Source organism: Gavia stellata, chromosome 3 (assembly GCF_030936135.1).
Source record: "Gavia stellata isolate bGavSte3 chromosome 3, bGavSte3.hap2, whole genome shotgun sequence".
Classification (NCBI taxonomy): domain Eukaryota; kingdom Metazoa; phylum Chordata; class Aves; order Gaviiformes; family Gaviidae; genus Gavia; species Gavia stellata.
Window position 1 is genome coordinate 100,826,767 of NC_082596.1, and position 21,965 is coordinate 100,848,731.

Here is a 21,965-nt window from a genome sequence, read left to right on the forward strand (position 1 = left end):
GCCATTAATTACAAAAGAAATAAACCCAAGTTGTATAAAGTTCTCTCTTCTCATGATTTTGTAACTTTTACACCAGAGTTATAGAACGCCCTACATGCTCCCCTAGACCAGCAGCAAATTTAAGGTCTACCACCTTGCAGCCACAAGAACTGGAAATCAATGCTTTAATCCAAGGAGAATAAGAAAAGTGCAGATACTGAGTAAGCATGTTCCTGATGGATTGTGCTGTTGATGTATTTATTTTTATTTGTTTAATAGATAAGCAGCTTCATCCAGACCCAAGCCAACTAAGGCAGGCAAGGTTTGACAGAGGGAGGAATAATACCATCCAACAGAAAGCTTTATGGATCTCAGAAAAATATTTACAGACTCTCTGCCTTTCCCCAGTCAGTTACCCTCAAAGGTGCAAAATCTTCAGAATTCACATAAGGAACATAGTAGAAAGGTATTTGGGAGTTTTTAGTGAAGAAGTCACTGAAGATGTCACCATTCAGTACGTAAGGTGACTTCCCGAAGTTTTTCATGATAAAATCTTTCGCACCACAACTGCATCCTTGTTACAGTAAATTAAAATAAATAATGCCTCCCTTACCACATGTCCTCCCTATTGATTTTAGATGTGGGATGGTTTGGGGAATGTGAGAATTAATGGGCAGGCTGGAAGGGGCAAGGATCTAATAACAGCACCCAAGTTTTCCTTCAAAAAATTTTTACAGATCTTTACTCCAATAGTTATCCACTGGAATGCTGAAAAAAAACCAAAACCCAAATATTCTCTAGATGAGAAAAGGAAAGGCAGGAAGTGTTTGAAGCCTACACAGACAGTGGTAATGTGCTTCCCACAAAATATTCTACACCCCACAAAATATTCTACACCCAATCTCTGCCTCATCAAGGACGAGTCTTTCAATGAATTCAGAATGCACTTCATCAGTTGGTTCCTGAAGTTATGAAGAACAGAGCTTACCTGAGAAATGCGGGGGAACTTCCTACAGGAGAAGTCTGTGAATCCCAAGTCATGGAAGCCTGCCGGAATCGAAGGGTTGTTCTGAATGAAAGGCTTTCCCATGGGATCTCTGGGAAGCTGCTTGTGGATAACTGCATTATGGCGCAGTAAGCCCCGATGAGTACGAAAGGTAATACAACAGATGTCACACCTGGAAAGGAAAGGAATAAAATAGAAATTACTTACTGACTGCTGTAAGCTTAAGAAGTACATTCTTCTCGTATTAGGCCAGCCTCTTTCTCTTGCCCCATGATACTAAGAACCTGCTAAATGCAAAACGAAGCCACAGCGTGTCAAAAACCTATCACCACAGAAAGGCCATTTCAATCACAGTCACTTTCTACCAGTTTCTGGCTATTAAGTTCACTGGAAGTTCAAAGAATATATTGCATGAGAACTGAGCATCCCACGTGGGCAGATGGCGAAGTGGCAGCCGAGACCACAGCCTTCCGACAACCTTCCCATAGTTTGACATAAAATATTTCAATGGCTTTACACCATTTCATTTTTACTAAAAAGTACTACTAAAATAAAAGACATTTTAAAAAACTCAGTGACAAGGAGAGGCTAAATCAGACCTAAGTAGCAAGCAGCTGCAAATGTATAAATAGCACCTTTTTTAACTACTGCTTAAAACGTACTACTACAGACCACTCAAATACCCATATATGAATTTTCTCTGCACTGCCTTTCCATAAACTGTCACTGATTTTTCTCAAAGCTGTTATGAGAAATATACTGTTTTAAAAGAAAAACTAGTGCTCCTTGAAGGGAAGGAGGGTCAGAAGAGGAAGACCTGAAACAGGTTCAATGCTTCTGACACTTACACATTCCCTTCACAGTCAGCATGTCCCAAAGAAAAACGCAGAGGCAGTATTTTTTCCCTACCCACACCTTATTGTTATGATTTCTTGTTTTTCTTAAGTTCTCAAATCCCAAATTCAGATAAACAAACCTTTCTCACATAAAGTAGACTTGTGTTAAACAATCAAAGGTACTAGAAATGCAGCTATGCTGCAGGCAGTAAGGACTACACAGCAACATTTCGCCAACACATCGACAAACAAGCCTATTGCCTTTTAAATATCTGGGATTTGAGCTCTGCAGCATGACAGGTCATGTCCACTCTGCATTCAACAAGTCACACACAGTTTCACTCAACATGGTTCCTTGTGGTTACAGGTCCAGTTCACAACCAAAGCATGAGTTTCACAGAAGCAAACACCAGTGAATGTGAAGCAGTCAGATTCTGTCAGTGAGAATATTATATGCACTAGGAGTTTTTCACGTCTCCCCCTGCCTTAGTTCTCCCCATACTGTCTTCACCCTCCACATCAAGGAAAAGGACATATGCCTACTCATTAAAAAAACATCCTGCAATTAGAAATGACTTCTGACAAATTCCTGAAACCACTCCCTCCCTGTCCTGTCCCTAACAAACTCCCATTGTTGTTCTTTTTATCACTACATAAACTTCCACAGACCTTTTTTATTCCCTGAAAATGAAGAGATAACCAAGTCACCCACAAAGCAATTGGACTCATAGTCTCTGAGTGGTGAAAGAAGCAAGTGTGAAGTATATGTAACACGGCCTTTGTTATCACGGTACCCAGAAGGCTGGGACATAAATACTATGCACTGGAGGTTTAATCTGTTTTATCTCCCCTGTCAATTCACTTGCATCCTACCTTTATAATAATTGCCAGCATAGTCCCTGCATTCCATTAAATACCGAACTAATGCCGTTTACAAAGCAAACGTTTACTTAAAGATGTCTGCTAAATATGACAATAATCTCTGGTGGTGGGGTGAGAATGCCAACACGTAGCGCTCCTCCAGCGTCAGGATCTACAGCTCTCCTCCAGCTCACTTGGCAGCACCCATTCCATGATGCAAAGCTTTCATCTTCAGCGAAAACAAAAACAGACAACCACCAAAACCGCTGAGGGAAGGAGGGCATTAAAGGGTTAGAGCAGTCACCTGAAGAACTTGCAGGCTACTGAAGTAAGTTCTTTTTTAGAGGTGATGAAAACACCTCACGTGAAAGCAAGCAGTGCTTCTGGCACGCTCCTCCTGGTACGTTAGCATACGGACAACGAGGGCTTGCAAGCAATGCTCCTGCACCCCCGGGAGCATCGCTGGTGGTCTGTGGGGCGAGCTGTTCTGCAGAGGGACGCAGACCCTCACCTTAGGGCGTCCTGAGGCAGCTCTGGGGTCCCCACTATGTCTGGCCTCTCCCGGAACAGCAACCCAATGCAGCGGCCGTATCCCCTCGTGTGTGATGAGGCAGGCACAGCTACCAATGATGGGACCACAGAGCTACTGGGAGAGCTGGTGCCTGCCACGGTACCCCCAGGATTTGGGCTGAGCAGGAGCCAGTGGTCCTGGGCAAGCAGCCAGCCCCCCCCGCAGTGGGGAGATGCGCTTCATCCATCTTGCACTCCCTCACCCCCACTGGGTGCGTGACACACGCCGATTTTAAGCACTGATTTATTTAGGGCTCGCATCAAAGGCTGCACTTGAGAGTAAATCTTTCAGAGCAGAGACCCGTGTGAAAGTCCTTCACAGTACACCTGTATCAACTACTATGCCTCAGGACAGTAAAAATTTGCAATTTAAAAACGGTGTTTTCCATGCAAAGGGAACTGCCTCTCCTCCCCCAAAAGAAAGGTAGTGTATCTTGAGAAAGGAACATGTACTTTCTCTCTTTTATAATGCACAGAATTAAAAACCCCTCTGTATTTTTCTCTGTATTCAACAATGCATAGAATTAAACACTTCCTCTATATTTTGCAGCAAGCAAAAAGAGAAGTCGGGAAAAGGATTAAGCTCTTTTTCCATTTGGTCAAAAAGAAGCTCCTGGCTGAAAAAAGAAACATCCAGATAAATCATGACTGTCATCTCAAGATGCAGGCACTTCAGGGCATATAAATGCACCGTGCCCTGGCTCAGCACCTTCCCCTGGTGTCACAGTTCACAGGATCAGATGGGAGCTGGAGCACAGGAGAGACCCATGGATGCCCTCCCTTCCTCTGCCGTCCAGGCACACCTGCAGAGGCAGCCGCAGCCTGGAATAAGAACAGCCCGAGAAAAGCCCTCCCAGCGAGACGCGTGGAGCAGCCTCGCGGGGTGGGCTCCCCAGCGAGCCGGCGGCCCAGTGGGCTCCAGCCATCGCACTGGCACCTTGCACCGTGCCGCCCGTCAAGGGCAAGGGAGGTCACTGTAAAGCCGCTCCTGATGCGGAGGGGTGCCGCTGCTCGGAAGGTCTCTCAGGCTCCGCAGAACTCACTTGGGCTTGTCAGTCTTCGCTACGTATGCAAGCTATTTAAAATACACGGCCCGTTTGCCCAAGCGTATGCACAACGGTTTTTTCCTGCGTGTGTTTTTGCTGAGCTCCCTCCCCCTCACCTCAAGTAGAAAGGGAGTCCAAGTTTCTCCCAAATGACATGACTTGAGTTTTGAATACAATTAGCAATGCAGATGCAGATGTGGACATGTACCACCTCCAAGAAAAACGTACAGGTACTAAGCTTCAAAACCTAACTGGTTAAGGCAAGGATCATGCTGCATTGACTAAAGCTTGTGTTGATTTAAAATGGAGGAAGCCACCATGCCTAACAATGCATTAAGTGGAAACATTAATTTTTTTAAGGAAGCCTAACCATTAACTTCTCTGTTTTGTCATCAGTACTATTTTCCATCTTTAGGTAGTGTCAATTTTTTACATCTACAGTATTTTTACATCTAAAACTACAGTCTAAGAAGGACAAGAAAAAGGAATCCTACGTGATATGAACATTTTTTCATCTTGCTTCAATTGCTTTAAAAAAAAAAAAATTAAATAATTGTGGAAAGTCTGAAAAGTCCAGCATATCAAATAAAACATCTGAAACATATGGTAATAATTTGCTCATGATGAACTTTAAAAAAACTCAAACCAAAACACCCCCCCCGCCCCCCCTTACAATTTCACAAGTCTGCTCATGTGTAGTGCCAAGTCAAACATGGATGGTATGGCTGCAGAGAACAGAGATGGGAACAGGTTCTGAGGTTGTTAGCAGAACAGGCAGAGCAATGGCTCAACACCTGAGCAGAGATAAAAGCACTCTACTTGCAAGGTAAGTTTCCAGATGTAGCAAATAAAAGCTGCTGTGTTATCATGCGATTGCTAGTCTTGGCCACAGTCTTCCATTTTTCTATAAATACGATTACAGAGCAGAGAGAAGAAAGCTGTTCAGTCCCAAGCACAGAGATTCAATTGTAAGTAAAAAGGAAAAAACTGCTTTTAGCAGCTAAGACCGCTTTAAGATCAGCTTCACTCTCAATTGCCTTTATGTTTCGGAGGTGTTCATACCTGTACAATGCAAATGTAAAGCTAGAGCTCTGGCTAGCTGGCAGAGGTGTACCAAGCAAGTGGGTGAAAAAACAGAACTGCTAAAACACAGAAGCAGAACCAAAATACAACTGTGTAATGACAGTGCAATGACCAGGCTGACCTTGGTGCTCAGGCCACATACCACACCAGGCAAGTCTGTTTAATTATTACTACACCAGCACACCTTTTTTGGTTTTCTAAAGCGTAGACAAGGTGTCTGTGTAAAAACACACCATTAAAAAGCTTTCTACTAAAATAGGTTAGTATTCTTGAAATCTGTAATGCTAATTAGGATATAAAAGCATTATAAGAGCCTTTTCGAAATAGTCAGTGCTTTGTGCAGCTTGTTCAAGAGGCAAGCCAGGATTTGCTACACTTATGACAAGCGGCACCTATGCAAGAAAAGTTTACATAAGCGATGCCTGTTGCCTTGCACTACACTCTCCTCTAAGCCAATTCCAATTTGTCAGCAATGGAAATAGCTTTTTCTCTTTAAGAAAAGGAAAGACATTTTACAACGTAAATGCAGAGACAAATTTTAAGCAAAATTAATCAGTCTTGATTTTGATTAAGGGTAATGCAGTCAAACATTCAATCCTTCTATATTTTATATTTCAGTAGTCAAGGTGCAAATGCCGAATATTTATAACCATCATTCTGTTACCAAGAAATTAAACAAACACTATGCTCTGCATTACCTGAGACTGGCGGTGGGAAAGGGAAAGTGACATTTAGCATTCTTCTACTTACACTTCTGAAACCCTCAAGAGTAGACCAAAACCTAAAGTTTTCACCCATGCAGCTCACTAACACTATGTTGCCCATGGTGTGGATGTCAACAAATAAAAACAGTGCTAATTTCTAGGCCTTGTCTAAAATAAAAACCTTGGTACCATTTTGTTCCTATCCTCTCTGTGCTCTTTAGCAACTGCCACAAACAGAAGCAAGGAAAACAAAACAAGAATGAAACACATCCTGAGACGGAAGTCATCAATACACAGTTATGTTATTAAGTCATCTAACTCCTCCCGCTGACATCCCTAATACGTACCGTGTATGAATTTCTACCTTTGTTGCTATTATTCTCCTTTCTGTCTCAAATTATTTGCAGAATTAATGCGGCTCTCCTTATGAGCAAAGAAAATCCTATGCTGACCTAAAAATAATACAACTGGGCAGAAGAGAAAGATGGGCAATTACTGCCGTTGACTCATGTCCGCACCAGGGATGGGAGCAGCCTCCACACCGGTAACGTGCACTGCAGAGGAGGCCGACAAGGAGGGGGAGATGGAGAAAGGATGGTTTTAAACATAAGGGCTTTCACCACTTACGAAAAAAAGAAAAACTAGCAGGTTACAGACATATTCCCCTTCAGGAAAGGATTCCTTTGCCTCTTCTTCACATCTTTTGGGGCAAGGCAAACGGAGGGAGATGAGAGAGAGCAAACTGGTTTCTGCTCCTCTGCAACCCCACCCAGGTCCAGATACTCATCTCCTTTTGGATGAAAAACCCTTCCTGGCCTCCACACCCAGGGCCCTGGGAAATAACATCCAACAGCTGCACTAATCTCTCCCACTTGTTGCAGATGAGTGATGGAAAAGCAGCAGTGCTGTGAATGCCACTCCTGGCTCCCTCCCGGGGATCCCTGTGGGTGCTCCCGTTGTCCTGCGATGCCCATTGTGCCTCCTTCCCCCGCAGCATCACAGCATGTCTGACCCTGAAGGACCTGCTGCTCTCCCATCTCCACCCTGCCCTGTGCTATGGGTCAGTGCTGAAACCTCAATCAGCACAGTAGCACTGGGAGCCAACTCCCTGCCAGGCGCAATGGGCTGGAGAGGCTCCCCTCCCCTTCCCTTTCCCAGTGCATACAGGGACGGACACCTCTCACCAGAAGTTCAGTGCACGCTGCTTTTCTTCCTCAGCAAAGGCGGGACTTTTAACTTTTTCTCCCTCCCACTTCCCCACTGGCTGACTGACTTTCTTACCAACGTGTCCATTGCTCCCCTTAATCCTCTCCCTCAAAGAAGCCACCCTTGGGTGCAGCAAAGGCTGAAGCCACTGTGCCAGCCCCTCTATTAATAGAGGGATGCACAATGCTATGTGCATTCCTATAGCCGTGCTGTGGTCCAGGCGAGAAAAGTATCACGTAGGTGCCAGAGCAGTTCTGATATAAACCAGGATGATGTGCTTCAGAAACTTGTCAGCATGCTGTGGAGCCACTGTCCATACTGGCGTATCATGACTCCTATTGTCAGAATAACTCAAGTGAAGTTAACTGCTATAAGGTTTAATAAAAAGGCACAAGCCATCCTGTGCCATCCTTTAATTTTTTCTTTGTGTGTGAGCAAAGAAAAATCAGGAAGAGATTTCACTTGTACCAGCAGCACCTCAACATTGCCAGATTTAAATAGCTCTGCCCCAGTGGAACAGTACCTTACTCTACCATTTACTTCAACAGAATTAACATGCAACTAAGAACAAATAAAGGGAAAATGGGAGATGGCCTGCAGACACTTGCACAAACAAAGTAGTTCATTTTCTCATAATGACCTTTTTACTTAATAAAGATCAAAGTTTTAAAAAACAGAAGTGTCAAGAAATTGGCTGGACAGAATCACGGAGCAAGAGCTGAAGATCAACAAAAATAACGATGAAGGATTTAATAATTAGGGCAAACATACCTGGGGGGGGGGAGGGGAAAGCATGACCAGTACAGTCCTCTACAGCTACCAAAATTGCAAGCTGCACAGCATCCAGAACAAAAGTCATTATTTGTGCACACAAACTCAAATGGAACTTCCACTATTCTTTTGGGGTAAGAAAAGGAAAGCTGTTCCTGTGTTCTAACACATCTTTCAAAAAAGGAAACCAAGTACTTGTGCAGTTTTAAAATTAATGGCAAGAGTTAAAAAGCAAAAACCTATGTGCCTACCATGTTAAAAAAGCAACACCACTTTTCACAAGTAACATAAGGAGAAACACATCTACAGGTGCTTGTCTAACCTACAACCGTCCACTGATGACAACAGGGCCCAGTCCAGATTTGGACTGAACACCCTTGCCCTTATCTACATTCACAGGTAAGCTATGCTCAGCACGCAGATATGACTGCTAACACAACAAGCAGCAGCCAGCACTTTAAGAGAGCCTGTGTATAAACAAACCCTAGTCATCAGGAACAGGCAGGCATGCTAATAACCTATTTTGGCTCAGCCCTCTTTCCCTCCTGTATTCCCTTTTACGAGAAGCTTTCGTCTACAGTCAGCTTTGCATTTTACCCACTTTCTATTCTTGCAACCGAGCTAAGATATTCAACACCATGTGACACACCACACAGTTTCACATGAGAGCATCACTCCCTGTGCCCATTCACTATCGGGTATTTTTACCCGGCTGCTCTGGATTCCCAGTCTCCTCGCACAATGAGCTCCCTGATGTGAGCTGACCACTTCTAGGCCAGCACTGGACTCACACTGCTCTTCAGATGTTTCCCATCTCTCTTTTCTGAACAGAAACTTCAGAAAGCACTTAAAATGCAGTTCTGGTCTGCTTTTGCAAGCCAGCATACAGACAGATGCTCGACCCACTGATTTTACTTCTCCATTTGCTCAGTAAAAGAATGCATTCACCAGCTTGCTTGCATACCCTCTCATCTGCCTTATCAACATTAAGAGTTGCATTGTACCACTGCGTATTTTTGGTCCTAGCATTTACCAGAGCTGGATTTCATTGGCACCAGCTGGCTCATGGAATTGCTCCTGCACTGAAAATGCTGCCAACACAGATCAGGATTCAGCTCCTATCGGCAAGACACCAAGCAAGCAGCTTGCAGAGCAGGGTAGAACAGTAGAGTTAGATGAACAGGTAGTGCCACACAACTGACCCTTGTGCGCCTCCACCCTTGGCTGTACCAAGTCTTGTAGCAGTGACTCTGTCAGTACTCGGTAACTCCAGCAGCAGTTTTCCTACACTATCCTTGCTGGTACAAGCTCAAACAATGACTAAGAAGGGAAGTATCGGGACCAAAGTATAGTGTGCCAGAACCAAAGGTCAAGGAGGTCCATGAAGATTTCTGTGCTAGAGTGCTCTTCATCTCTCTCTTGGTATTCAACAATCGTGTAAGATACTACAACCTCAGAACTATCCAGCTGCATTAAAGGAACACAAGGTTGCATATTTTGAAGTGCTAACAAGGAATGAGGCTTATCTATGCACACAGTGACAACTGTGATAGAGATGGAGATGTAGTATGAAATTTCACAATGCTGCATGAAGACTACTTGTCATTCATGTTGCGTCCAGTAACAGTAGTGTCAACTACTAGGAAAAAACTTCCTCTCCCCACCACAAACCTGTAGTTTTGTCTCACAAGTAATATAAATTGCACATGACATTTAGTTTTCAAACATATTCACTTTTGTAAGTTTGCAATGTCACTAACACCCTCTTCCCACAAAAGGCTAACCATGTGTAGAAAGCAACGTGCTTCACAAAAATGAAGTCAGCAGGATTATTCCCTACTATATAAGGAGAGAAAAGAGAGAAAGTGAATTCCTAAAGTTGCTTAAGTAGGCATTGGCAAAAACACGAACGAAACTTAAGGGGCTTTTTCTGTTTGGTTTTTTTTTTCCTTTTACATCCTGTACAATGTACTTTCACTCAGTCACATTGCTGCTCCATACACAACTTAAGTCTTGTACTGGTGCTTTTTACTGGTGCTAATGATTGAAATCATCTCCATACACTTTCAATTTACATTAATTTATTTTCTTGGCTATTTTATCTCCCCAAAGCTGATGTGCAGAACTGCCCTGAAGAACAGTAACTGGGCAATAATCATGTAATATTCTAAGTAGCTGGAGTAATTTTGACTCAAAACCCACTTCCTTTTGACTTGACTCAAACGAGGCTGTTCATGTGCATTGGCTAAAACAATTAAGACAGGGATGTAGGTCCAGGTGCCTTGCAGCATCCCACCACCTGACACCATGTACTGAAGAATGGGGATGTGCTGGCAAAGGGAGAAACCTAGTGAGCAGCCCGACTGAATCGCAAGCTGCATGCAACATCTTGTGAAACCATTTACCCACACAGTCCAGGAGACCATTCTTAGGGCTTTTAAGGTGTCTGCTCCTGAGTGAAGCCAGGTAACACCAAGACACAACAGCAGCATTTTGCACCTGGGAACATTTTCAGAAACAAGAGCTCACAGTGGTTACCCTGGCAAATCTGGAGGCAGATGACAACAGACACCTATGGTCAGAGTGTCCTGACACTTTCCATTCCAGGACCCAAGCTCTTCTGTTGCTACGTCTCTTACCAATCCAACTGTTCAAAACAACAGCTTTCTAGGGTGGTGTTCAACCTCTAGCCAATTTGACTTTACAAGTTTCAGCAAAACTTGGGTAGGCTGTTTTGAAGAACAAGGTAGACTCTGAATGGCTTTTGGTTTTGTTTGGACGTTCTACAGAAGCACATTACCCTGGGGGAAGAGAACTGCTTTTGCTGTCCTTGTGAAAATATGCCTGAGATTTGGCAAGTTACAAAGCTTAATATATCATATCACTGTTTGGACATGCTCTGTAAAAGGGCAAAAAACTTAATCTACCCTGAATTCATTCATGGCAACAGACATCTCCTGGTTCTGGTCACCAGGTCAGCTCAGTGACTGAGGCAGACAGTGTCTTTTCACACTCTGCAATGTCTGTTTTTTTCTTGCCTCCTATAAAAAGTTAGCAAAACCAAATCCCATAAATGAAAGCAATGCCACACTGAACCAAATGGGATCAGAGAGTCCCCATAACGATCATTAAGATCCAGGCTTTTTACCATGTTCAAACTGCACAACTACCCTTGCTAAGAACTAATGTTGAAACATGTCTCTAAGAAAGGAGGTAACTGCAATGCTATCACCACCTCCCTCCTCCTCTCCTCTTGAAGATACATGGGCATGAGAAGCAGCATAAATCCCTCCTTGCTGCTGTGAGGAAGGAAAAATTAAAAAACCTTTAGCTGTTGGTACAGAGAGTATTGTAAGAAGCCTCCTGGAGGAGAGGGAGAGGAAATAAAAAGCGTACGCTCTGGTTACAGTGAAACCCAACAGAGGAATTTTATAGTGCATGTACTTTTTTAAAAGCCACACGTTTTACTTTAAGCCTGTTCCATTGTACTTGCCAAAGGAAAGAGGAGAAACTTCACATAGCGCCTCGAGAGGTTTCTCCCCAGGAAACCCTCACGTCTCCTTTGCTTGCGCTGCTGATGTTGGTCAGAGCAGTCTGTCAGGCGACCGTTACAAGCACATTACCATGTTTGACAGCAACCCTCCACCACAAAAGTTTCCAAAGAAGTTATCCTGCACCGCAAGGTTTCTCATTTTCCCTCCTGGCTGTGCAGTGTTTCAGCGCTCTGCTAATTATATCAACACTCAGATACAAACTCACCAAAATAGACGGTGTCCTGAGGCCCCAGCTGTAGGGAAACGGCATCTTCGCTAAGTAATCCAGGTAGGGAGGTGAAGGGGGTTGGAAAGCACCCCTGGACCACCTCCCATTGCTAATGGGGACTGCAGACAACCTCGCTGGGAGCAGCTCAAGTCGCTAATTAGGGTGCAGGTCCCAGGGCTTCAAAGGGACAGAGACTGACCAGGGGGGTAATGCCATGAAGGAGATGCAGTGCCACAGACTATTGTCAGCGAGATAAAGGGCCCTATTATTGCTCCCAAGAGCAGGGCAGTTCTTAACCGTAATTAGGAGACAAAGATGCCCGATTTAGGATTTTACATAATCAAGAGATACTCTCCCAAGCAGGAGTCCCTCTCACACAATCAGTGGATTAAGTATTGTTTATTCTGCTGCAAGTAAACAATGAGGTGCTCCCCGCTCGGGGCTTTACATGAAAAAGCAGTACTGGGGAAGACAATGCGGGGTGTCTTTTCATCTGACTTTGAACAGCTAACCCTGTGATTTCAAGTTGTTCATTTGACAGTATCTGGAAGAGTAAGGGCCCACCCTGTAAATTAGCTGCTGACATACTGATCCGGGGGCTGCCAGCCAGCCTTACCTTTTCTGCTACTTAGCGAAGGGGGGCCGGGACAGACAGACGCTCTGGGGGTGAGAGGCTGTTATTTACACAACAGCACTACAATGGCAGGATTAAAGGACCACAAGGAAGCCAGGCAGAAGCTCCTGCACCCGCCGGCACTTTGCTGCTGCTGCTGGGGATGCATCCCTGAAGGGAGGCTGGTAGCACCGTCAAGGCAATACACGCAGGTGCATTGCTCCAGAGCCGATGTCCGCAATCGTTTTTATACTAACTACTGGGGGAGCAGAAAGGAGCTGGATGTTTGCCCTGGGGTTTACAAAGAAAGGCACGGCTAGGCAGATTGAGCATGGCTTATTTTTGGTCATGACAGAAGTCTGTGCTGGGCTACCTAAAGCGGTAGCTGCAAATCAACTGCCAGACCCAGAGCATCTGGCTCTGGGATGCACAACATCTGATACCCACCTCACAGAAGTCCTGATCAACTGACTCTGCTTTTACAATATTGGCAATAAAAAGAGACTGAGGGTGTTCTGCTCCCTGCCCTTTGTTCATCACACAGCTGCTACGCTTTTTTGTTTGTTTGAACTTTAAGGAGAGTTCTTCCTCCTTGTCTTCTACAATAAGGAAACACCAGGATTTAATGAACACCTTCTAACATTTTGCAGTTTGCTCTCCTGCCACGAGCACACCCATACACACGTGCCTCCCGCTCTGATACTCTAGCAAAAGACTCTCTTTTCTTCATCTCTTTCATTCAAAAAACACACCCCTAAGCCTCACCAAGAGGAATAATTTCAGTCACATGAACTCAGGACTGAGAACGGCGTGCCACATTCAGCACATCTTGCTGAATCCTACAAACGGTCTTGCAGAACCCTAGGAACCCAGGAATTACAGCCCCTGCCCGCCAAGAATTTTAACCCATTTCCTTTGGGATGAGAGAGTCACCTTAACAGCAGCCCAGACTACTCTACTTACCAGAGGGTTTTCTGCTAGGTTGGGCCAAGCAGACAGTGCCATTTGACTTGTTGAGACTAGGACAAAAGGTGTGTTTAAAACCAGATAGGCAGGGCAAGTTGCGTTTGAGTATGTTAGCTGACCAGGGAAAACCACTGCTTCTTTGTCCTGCCCTATCTCCACTGCCATGTCTTAAATTGCTAAAGCAAGTATTTGACAAAAAAAACCCCTTACCATCATCTAGACAAGCCCACAAAGACCAGCATCCCAGCACCAGCCTTACCTCATGCCCACAGACCTTGACAATCATGGCTTTGATTTAGGGACACATTTTAGTCTTTGTTGCTCAGCACAATCAAGGGTAGCAAAATCCATTTCAGGAGAATATTATCCAAAAGCAAGACTCTTAATCCTACAGAAAGAGTCGCATGAAGAGGAACAGCACGTTTGCACAGCCCGTGTGTCTTTCTGCCTTACCGCAGCAGACTGCAAAGCTGCCAAGCTAGAAGGCTATCTGTTATCTTTTATCCATGACTCAAAGCAAGAGAATCCACCTCTCCACTCAGGTCCATGGCATATAACTTTGCAAAAAGGTCATATCTACAGAGAAGCTTCAAAATGAGGCTAATGCCAGGATAAGCCTAATATGACAGTCGCTTTCTCTAAAGTGTAAAGTATATGGCAAAATTATCTCAGACTCCCTTTTGTGGGGTTTGCAGACCTCTTACCAGAGAACAACTGTTTCAGTTTTGCTCTATAATGAAAATATACTTCATTTACCTCAGAAACAGAAAACTCCATTTAATTTACTATTTGCTGGACCAAGTTTAAGAAAGAGCTTTCCAACTCTTTTCCCTAATAATTACAGCATTTACAATGCCTTTAAAAATGGTTTTACATGTATTTACCAAGGTTTTCTAATTAAAAAAATTTGAAAAATTTAATAGAAATAATCCAATTTAATAGAATGGGATGGCTCTGCTCCATGCCATTCTATTAAGAAACTATTCAGGAGAGATTGTTGACCCTTCAAGATGCTGAATTCTGCACCCTTCAAAAAAGATCATTAGAGTCCAATGTCCCAAAATAAGCTTAAAACACTGACAAGCTTCTGCAAATGGACAATCTCCTTTTCTAAGATAGCAGCTTTTCTACATGTTTAAACTAGACTTGGAATATCTCATTTATATCTTCATGTATCTGGCTCTACATTTTTCTATGGTAAAAAACAGGAAATAAAAAGTATCAGGAGTCCCAGGGGCAATTACTTGAACGAAAACGCAACACCCAAGCACCTTCCCAAATAATTAATAACTAATTTTTCCTTGTTAAGAGAAGCTGATTCAAGCCAAAATCCAAATCATTCCCTAACCTCAACAAGGAGAGAAGTGTAACACATTTTATTGAAAGTCTGGAACCAGAAACTCATCTATCTTCACTCACTCCCACAACAGACAACAAAACCTTTATATCCAGCTGTCGCCTTCTCCCCAAGCAGAATAATCTCATAGGTTGGTATCTGAATACTTTTATCAAGTTTTACTTCATGTCTTAAGCATCTTTAGTTTAACTTGTTATATTTTGCAATGTTGGCATTTTACAGTTTTATGTAACAACAGTGGTGGGTTTGGAGGGGAGGAAGGGGTGCTTTAATTTCTTCTAAAACCCTTCCCAGTTATTAACTGACAAGATTTCCTGTATTTGCAAAAATAGTAAAATTAAGCCCTACAGCACCCTCGTGACCTAAGATGAGGCCGAAACATTTAAAAACCTGTTCAAAACCACAAAGGGGGGCAATTAACAGTGCAGGGGGCTGAATGGCTCCTGCCCCTCCCCAGCAGGCTCCCTCAGGCCATCTGGTGACCAGAAACACTCTTGGGACTATTTCTTACCTCAGTGAATTATCTGGATGTGTCTCCATGTGGGACTCCAGCCCGTATTTGCAAAAAAAATCTTTGAAACACACTGGACAATGATAAACTTCCTCCTCAGCCTTCTTATCCCCTTCACCAGAGTGACCATCTTCGACAACCTTCAGAGACAGGAGAAAAAACCTCACTAGACCAAATTTTAAGCAACAAACCGAACATGCAATCCATTCAAAGTCCTCTTCTTAAAAACGAAGCAGTAGGCTTCATCCCTAACTCTGCTGCAGGCGACCAGAAATGGCTCATTTTGGCAATAAAGAGAGGGCGAGCGACAGAGCCTCTGCGCGCGTATGAGAACGTGCACAACAGAAAAGGCGGCTCAGGAAGAGATAAAGTGTGTGGCTAAGTCGTGGATACATCAGTTCTAATGAGAAACTGCGATTTGAACAACTTATAAACCCATATGTTTATATACCACTGAACTAGCATTCCTCCCCCTTCAGAAAAACAGGCGAGCTGTCAACCTCAATTATTTACGCCACTGAGATACTGCCAACTCCTAACTCAAGTGGTCCAGGGAAAAGCAATGAACTTCTGCGTGTTTTCTATAGCCCTCTTCTGATTACAGGGAGAAAAGCATGCACAGAAGCAAGGGATACTGAGCTAAATGGAACTGCTACTAGCTTGCCATTTGGAGATAGTAAGTGGAAAGGGTCGAGTTAAGTTTGGCAGCCACCGAACTTTTTGTATAAATGACTGAAATGCACTAAAATACTTGATAAACAAAACCCTAATGGAAATGTCTAGCCTTCAAATAAATATTTCCTGGTTGCTCTTGCAACTCCAGTAATGCAGGATTATGCTACTGTGAAAGGGAAATGTACTACAGATCTATTTTTTTTGTCCAGATCAAGACTAAAACAGACTTAAGCTGTTGCTGCTTTTGAAGTAAACGCTGTTTTTTTTAGAAGTTCAAATCACTATCCCGCAAGACTACTATGAAGTAAATGGGAGAAAAAAAAACTAGGCGAAAAGCTGCAGTAGCAAAAGAATAGTTCATCCTCTTGTCACCCAACATCAATTATCTAATATAAAACATAAGCAAACCCAAAAATTGAAACAATAAGGAATTAAAAAAATTGAATTATTTCAATCTCTGAAATTAGAAATTAATTTTCAATCTCAGACAACAGTGTTGGCTACACAGGAAAAGCATGGCATCTTAAAATATGTATAGGGCTGTAACAAGACCACATTTTAGTACTTCTATGCTGACTGCATGAACACAACAGCTGACAGTTTAGGAGGTAGCCAGGAAAGTCTTTTGCTTCATGCCCCGTAAAGAACCTTTTTTGCAGGTGTCCTCTCCTCTCTGTCCATCTCAGCATCATGACTAAACTTCCGTTTTGAAGACAATCGCCTGCGCTTCAGCGGCGACGGGGGAGTTGTGCTTGCTGTGCTGTTCGGATCCTTCTCGTGAATCTTCATGTGCCTAAGCAGGAGGAGGAAGAAGACACTGTTAGCAGGCAAATCAGGGTGGAATGTCTGCGTAAATTTTAACGCCAACACCATTTCTAAGGTCTGGCTTTAAAGGATACCGGCAAAGATCCCATCAACCAGACTGCACTTCTGAAAGACAGCCGGGGCACGATCCGCCACGGGCCCTTTGCAGTTCCCGGGACTGTGCAGGGCCACAGCAGGGAGCCCAGCAGCTCTCCCCCATGCCCCAACCCACAGCACAGCACTTGCCCCACTACTGCCTGGCCCCATGAGCATCATGCCCGGCCCCCATCATCCAACAGGCCCTGCTTCTGCCTAATACAGCACAGCAATCTACAGGCCTGGCCTCCCAGTCTTGTGGCCGTCTAGTAAGTAAAAGCCTGTAGCTTAGCATCCACTTCACTCAGTGCAAAAAAAGCACCCCATCTTCAGCTGGCTCTCCTTTCATAGTTTGACAGTACCCCAAGTGGGCTGGTATATGCCAATGTCAGAGCAACACTTTTTAAATACATTTGTTTCCTTCTCATCCTTAAGACACTGGTGCACCCCAATATCGAACTTCAACTGCAACTTTGAAGTCAAGATATATCCGGTCACACTGTTAAGCTGCAGTAGGTCTGGCTTGCAAAACTCCGTATTGCCAAAGCATGTTCACAAACCTGCTTCCCCGGGAAAACAACTATTTCTTGTCACAAAGACACTGGAAAGTGGAGAGGGACAAAATGGCTCATGAATATCTGTATACCTGACCCCTTGCCTCTTGGTTTTCCGTATCTGCAGCCCGAGGAAGACAGTGTCGTCTAGTTCTGGGTTATTGCTCCCAGGCTTCTTTTTCTGAGTACTAAAAGCTCAAATTGTAATTTTTTTTTTTTTTTTTAAAATGTAGGGCCTTTAGCCTCACTTCAAATTTGTAGCGCTTTTGAAGAAAATTAAACTTAGGCTCCTACATGCAATGGCAATTTTTGCTTCTAATAGGTAGAAATGGGAATGCAGGAGAGAGCTGCCCTTTGTATGACTGACTTCAAAGCAGCACAAGGGAGACAATGTTAATGGCACTTGGGCACATCCTTCAGAAGTCACACCCCCAAGTCGGCTCAGGACCGTGCCATTTAACTTGACTGCACGCCATCATGTTTGAACATGAGAGAATGTTGTAACTTAGATGAGTCTCGTATGTCCTCATAGCTGCTTGGGTGTTACGACATAAAATCCGTTTTAGTTTTGGATGCCAAGGGCACAATGCTTCAAGATAACACACTGGACCAAACTGACCCCTGGGCAGACTCCACTGGAGCTGCTGGGAGGACTGTCTCCTCACACAACGCTGTTTTTAACATTTCCTTTCACAATCTCTGAACCTTTTTAAAAAAAAAAAAAAAAAAGGCATCTAAATTACCATCTCAAACTACAGCCAGGCTTCTGAGGGTGTTATGCGGGAACAGCCTCAAGCCAAAAGCACCACACGTACCAGTACCAATGCAAGATTAAAACGGCTGTTCAGCTACTGCCTGCTTTCAACGCCTGGCAAGGCTGGGGCTGCTCGGAGGACCAGGTCCACATGAGGAAAAACCATGGCTCCCCCAACCCCAAGTAACCCTCACTGGTCACACAAACGGTGGACGGACACTGGTGACACCTGTCAGTCACACTGTGGGAGGTTCAAAGAGGAGAGGGCATCTGTGTGCAGCCAGACGTGCCCAGCAGGTTGGACACAGCATCACGGAAATGTTGCTGAATTTGTCTGACCTCTTTCCCTGCCGATCGCCCAACTGGGAGCAGAAGGAAGGTTGAAGCTCCGTGGGTTTGGCTCCCTCCAGGCTTGACAGGACCCAGGGAGAAGTCAGAGCACTGACACAGCCTCCGCAGTGCAGTGCACTCCCCTGCCTCGGCCCTCTGGTAGCCCTGCCACCACAGGCACCAAAGCTAAGTGATTTATCTGCATGAATCCAGTGCTACCTGGTCTCAAAAGCTGCAGGGAAGTCATCTACAGCTATTGTACTGCCTCACTGACTTTATTCTTTTTTTGGTCTTTTTTTTTATTCCCCTTATGGCACTGATCTAACTTCTTGTGCTAGCCAAGTCAATCCCAGAGCTTCCTACGGGTGATAAATCAACAGTGTGAGGAGCAGTTGTCTTTATTCGTGCAAGAATAAGGGAGAAGAAACCAGGTATTTGTTCAAAGGGCTTCTGTCCACAATGGTTGAAGATAAAACTTGGAAAGCATCTGGGAACAACAAAACGTAGTATTCAGTTGCACAGGCAAAGCAAAACCTGGAAGGTGGTTTGTTGTTCTTTTTTTTTCTTTTTGATAAAGACTGCTTTTCAGTTTCAATGAGCTCTTGAAAGTGAGACAGAAGCTTTTGCATGTGCCTGTCTGTCCCCCCACCCCAGACACATACATGGCCTGCATGCTTAACCTTCTTGCAGCTTGGCTGATGCATAGCTAATATTACTTGGCCAGTTACTTTTCAGAGAGCTGGAGAGCAAAAGAAGTCAAGCTAAATCACATTCACCCAGAAAACAAACAAACAAAACCTGCTATGCATTATGCGTGGGACTTTTTGTTCCTATTTTCTTTTAAAGTCTCCTTTCTGCCAGCAACAACTATGCAGAAGTCCTGTTTAGTAGCTACTCATGCAAAACAGCTTCCTCAGGGCTGAGTTCTTTCCTCCTGCCATTTGTCCACCTGTTGAACTCTGCCGGTTTCGATGAAGCTGCTCCACTTGAGAGGGGTGCGATGGCACACCCACAGCATATCAACAGGGGAAACTGTTGAGAACTCCAGGTTAGTGCCAGTTCAACCTGGCACCTCTGCCTGGCTTGACCTAATGCATGCAAACATACTGGCTCCTGCAAGTCCCAAAAGCAGTCCAGCCGTGTTTGCAATATAATGTATGCTAGTAAGGCAGGGCTTGCTAACGTGGGTGCAGCACCACAGCGACAGGGCTTTGCTATGTCTGGTATCAAAGTCATCGGCTGCCCCCAGGTTGCAGTTCTCTTTCCTGCAACTTGGCGCAACTTGGTGTGCTTTTGCCGTGCCCTAAAAGTGAGAGCAGAATCCATACCCACAGCAAGGAATGTGGTAATCCCTTCATGTTTTAGTTTTGCATATTTGAAAGGAAGCAGCCCGAGCTATTGAGCTATAAACAGGAAGGCACCCTGACTGCACCTTTGACTTTTACGGTGTAGGTCAAATATCACAGCCGCTGTGATAGCTCTCTGCATGTGATCATTAAGGAAAAAAGAAAAATCCCAAACCAAAGCAGCAGGTTCCAGAGTTCTCAAGGAGAGTCACAACCTGTCCACGTTACAGCCAGCAGGTTTGTTCCTTTGGCAGGTTAAGCAAGTTTCACTACATCAAGTCAAGGGTGGAGAGGAAAAATATTACTAGAGCTACAGCCCAAGATAAGCGGGAAGATAAAGCCGAGCAGTACAAAGGATAGACACAATCTTCATCTCTCTCTTTTACTGTGCAACATGGATGTCATTCTGCCTGGAGAAAACATTTATCACCCAACTTGGGTTGAACTGCAGCAGATGCCAAGTCACATCCACAACCTTTCTTTTAAAGTTAAACACTCCCTTCACCAAGGCTTCTTTTACTTAAAAAGTTTCCTAACTATAATTAAGGGGGGGTGGGGTGGTGGTGGTGAGAGTATTTGTGTTGCCTTATCCTCCTTTAGAAGAGTTTGCCTTGATTAGATCTTACATGTAACGCTGAAAATGCTCGACCTCACTGTTTAGCCTGCCAAGATACAAGGAGAACAGGAACAAGGCTGTGCTTAGAAGTTATTTTCCCATTGTGACTATAACAACATATTCTGGCCTGACAACACTGGCATACTTTGAATATGAAAGCCAGGCTCGTAAGTCAGCCTGGCTTTCAGCATCTTATGATGATAAAGGAAAATGATATGACATTCATCAGTTCCAAAAAATAAAGATAAACACTCAACACTTTAAGTGAGAATGTAGTGCAAAAAAAGAAGGGGAAAATAAGGACATGCACAGAAATGCTTTTACTCAGCCACAGATGCAAGTTACAGTAACATGTGCCAGCAGCTCTGAAATGACCACTACTGCAGCTCAGAAGAGAGCCAGAGCCACAGTGGATGAAACTTGGCTTTTTTTTCTAATTTAAATCAATGAATTGTGGCTCTGAGCCATCCTACAGAGCAACTCAAGAATAGCAGACAAGCTCAGGAAGGTACAGAGCCCTGAAACCTGCACTTCATACAGTGGTTATTAGTCTCCCCAGCACACATGCAAGTACACAAACACTTGGACAGTACTGAGGGTGGAACACTAACGTGCAACCACAATACACAGGATGAAAGCAAGGAGATAAAAATTTGAGCTTAATATTAAGGAGGACTCCCTTGCACTAAGTGCTAGCTAGCCTTGATTAACCTCTCGGAGAAAGTGGTGGAACTCTATTTAAAGGGAGACCGGACAGAAAGCCAGAAGAATTTGCAAAGAATAATCCTGAAATGGAAAGAGGAAATTAAGTCTTTTCCAAAAAAGGTCTGATCCACCCTGAACTAAACTCTTAACGTTTAAGAACTACTATGCAAAAAATGCAGATAACTTGCTACACACTATGCTTTTTGCAGCACAGCTGTACATGAAAAAGCTCTCCTCGTAATCTCTTCCCTCCCCCTCACACAAGGAATTTCACAGGTGAGCCAAGAGGATCTAACTGTGCTATGACCGTGTGCCAGTCAGCCCTCCCAACAAAATCACATTTTTCAAGTGCTTGACTGCCTTTCATTCCATCCTTCCCGTGAGAATCACCTTCCGGTTCCCCTCTTCTGCCACAACTTTCCTCTCCCCTCTAACAGTCACGTGAACAGGATGACTAAGATGATACTGCACAAGAATTCCCCCAGCTTCTTTCCTTTTTTTTTTTTCTTTTTTAAAACAAATGGGCAGAAAAACTTTTCAGCCCCACACCGTAATGCAGAGCGTGATTTCAGACAGGTAACTATTCGACCAGAACAGTAGCAAATGAACACTTTGCTACTTTACATTGAAGAAGAGACTTTTGGAATAATAAACAAATGCAGAACTCAAGTGCCTTACTCCTTTTTCTTCCCCTGGATGGTGTTGGATCGGTGCCTAAGGGAGGTGACTCACAGAAGGGGGGAAAAAAAAAAAAAAGAGCATGTGTCCTACTGAAGTGACATGCAGGTCCTGCTGGTCACATCCCAGTCTTTAC

General features: G+C 44.0%; 1 protein-coding gene across 1 annotated transcript in view; it reads right to left on the reverse strand.

Annotated features, from left to right (window-relative positions):
* RREB1 (ras responsive element binding protein 1) overlaps window positions 1-21,965 on the reverse strand; it is a 66,155-nt gene that overhangs the window by 22,808 nt on the left and 21,382 nt on the right. Inside the window, exons 5-7 of the mRNA XM_009821804.2 lie at window positions 16,595-16,739; window positions 15,272-15,411; window positions 968-1,157 (exon numbers count right to left, since the gene is read on the reverse strand). Of these exons, the coding sequence (XP_009820106.2) occupies window positions 968-1,157; window positions 15,272-15,411; window positions 16,595-16,739 (475 nt within the window). The remainder of the gene's footprint in view (window positions 1-967; window positions 1,158-15,271; window positions 15,412-16,594; window positions 16,740-21,965) is intronic.